Raw genomic sequence first — 2500 nt, forward strand, 5'->3', positions numbered from 1 at the left:
TAACATGTCTTCTTTTGGACTTGTGGTGAAATAAGTCCAAAATCCACATTAAGGTAGGCTATTTATTTTACTACACTTTGTCTATTTGCGTCTGTAGATTTCTCCTAAATTCAACAACAGTTGGCGTCTAAATCATCATGCAGCTTATATAGCTTACTGTTCTGCTGCTGCTCCGCCAGATTGCTGCGGGGCACTTTGTGCGTTTCTGTTACAACCCCCCGGTTTTCTGACCACGGTCGGAAAAGAAGCGAAGGAAAGGTTAAAGTCTGTATATGGTCTATTTGAATATTTCTACATATATCATCAGGGATGTAAAGATACACTCAACTCACGATTCAATACACGACTTTCTCAGGATTTTTGTACAGAATGAGCTGCAGACAAATGATTGAAAAATATTCCTTTATAAACTGAGCAAAATAACAGATGTGTAATACAAAAAGGTAATACAAAATATCCGCAGAAATATACTCTGGGGAAGTTTTTCTGAGCCAGAGGGTGCAGTTGGCCGCTATGGTTGCTTTAAATAAGGCCATGTCCCCTTTTATATAGCTACTGTCTATGGCTGTTCCTCGGGCCTTTCTAACGGGGTGAATGAAAAGAGTTTGAAAAGCTGTCTGTCCTTCAGAGGATTTCAGACTGTCTATATAATGTCTGTGTCTATATAATGTGTGTGTGTCTATATAATGTGTGTGTCTATATAATGTGTGTGTGTCTATATAATGTGTGTGTGTCTATATAATGTGTGTGTGTCTATATAATGTGTGTGTGTGTGTCTATATAATGTGTGTGTGTGTCTATATAATGTGTGTGTGTCTATATAATGTGTGTGTGTGTCTATATAATGTGTGTGTCTATATAATGTGTGTGTCTATATAATGTGTGTGTCTATATAATGTGTGTGTCTATATAATGTGTGTGTCTATATAATGTGTGTGTCTATATAATGTGTGTGTCTATATAATGTGTGTGTCTATATAATGTGTGTTTCTCCAGGAGAGTATGGTGTGGTGTGTCCGACTCTGGTCGAGGCAGTAGAAGGTGATGCTGTTACTCTGGGGGGTTCTCTGAGTCCTCCGCTCAACTTGACTCCTTACACGTTGGATCTGAAGAGACTTGACCTCCATGACGATCTGGTCCACGTCTACCGACATGGACAGGACCATTTCCCTCCACAGAGTCCTCACTACAGAGGCAGAACAACTCTGATCCATGAAGACCTGATCGGAGGAACCGTGACGCTGCACATCTCCTCAGTAAATCTGTCTGACTCTGGACCGTATGAAGTCTACGTCCCAGACCTGAAAGCCCGCTGTGAATTTTACCTCACTGTTGGTAAGCAGGACAGGTCAATTGTAATATTATTTTATTTTTATATTTAAAGGTCCCATGACATGGTGCTCTTTGGATGTTTTTATATAGACCTTAGTGGTCCCCTAATACTGTATCTGAAGTCTATTTTATATAGACCTTAGTGGTCCCCTAATACTGTATCTGAAGTCTCTTTTATATAGACCTTAGTGGCCCCCTAATACTGTATCTGAAGTCTATTTTATATAGACCTTAGTGGTCCCCTAATACTGTATCTGAAGTCTCTTTTATATAGACCTTAGTGGTCCCCTAATACTGTATCTGAAGTCTCTTTTATATAGACCTTAGTGGTCCCCTAATACTGGATCTGAAGTCTCTTTTATATAGACCTTAGTGGTCCCCTAATACTGTATCTGAAGTCTCTTTTATATAGACCTTAGTGGTCCCCTAATACTGTATCTGAAGTCTCTTTTATATAGACCTTAGTGGCCCCCTAATACTGTATCTGAAGTCTCTTTCCAGATTCCAAATCGGCCCATCTGAGCTTTCATTTTCTCAAAGGCAGAGCAGGATACCCAGGGATCGGTTTATACCTATCACCATTTCTAGCCACTGGGGGACCATAGGCAGGCTGGGGGAACTCATATTAATGTTAAAAAAAAGTGAAATGTTCATGCCATGGGACCTTTAAGTTGTGTATAATGCAACTGGAGATAATGAAGAACTTTGTTTGTGTTATTTGAAAAAAAAAAAAGCGAACGAAAAGACAACAGATTTACAGCACAGCGACCTCCGTTTTGGCACACCCCAGCGGCGAAGTCAGAGCATCGGGGTAAATGTCTTCTAATAGTCCTCCAGAGACCTGAAGGGTCCTGACTCAGGCTGGTTAGTGTGAGTTCTGGTTAGGGTTAGGGTTAGGTGTGTATCTTCTTAAAGCTGCCCTTCTTCTAAACTCAACATCTTCTCTGATATTCTTCCAGATGGTGAGAACAGGAAGACTGCCCGTGCTGTTATCCTTCCCTCTCTTCTCCTCCTCGGGACTCTCCTGGTTCTGGTTCTGATGAGAGGAAAGATCAGTAAGTTAAAATAACTAACTTTTGCTCCACAGCTCTTTCTCCTGATCATTTGTGGTGTTAGTTGTATCTTTACAAAAAAAAACAAGTGTGGCAAACTGCTTTTCTTTTTCTCA

General features: G+C 40.4%; 2 protein-coding genes and 1 pseudogene across 3 annotated transcripts in view; 2 read left to right on the plus strand and 1 right to left on the minus strand.

The window, feature by feature from the left end:
* Positions 1-2500, minus strand: part of LOC120558849 — a 128167-nt gene that overhangs the window by 46943 nt on the left and 78724 nt on the right. The gene's annotated exons all lie outside the window — the stretch shown is intronic.
* Positions 1-2500, plus strand: part of LOC120558930 (myelin-oligodendrocyte glycoprotein-like) — a 3971-nt gene that overhangs the window by 832 nt on the left and 639 nt on the right. Inside the window, exons 2-3 of the mRNA XM_039800295.1 lie at positions 997-1335; positions 2292-2387. Of these exons, the coding sequence (XP_039656229.1) occupies positions 997-1335; positions 2292-2387 (435 nt within the window). The remainder of the gene's footprint in view (positions 1-996; positions 1336-2291; positions 2388-2500) is intronic.
* LOC120558910 overlaps positions 672-2500 on the plus strand; it is a 15216-nt pseudogene continuing 13387 nt past the window's right edge.

This window comes from Perca fluviatilis, chromosome 1 (genome assembly GCF_010015445.1).
Source record: "Perca fluviatilis chromosome 1, GENO_Pfluv_1.0, whole genome shotgun sequence".
NCBI lineage: Eukaryota > Metazoa > Chordata > Actinopteri > Perciformes > Percidae > Perca > Perca fluviatilis.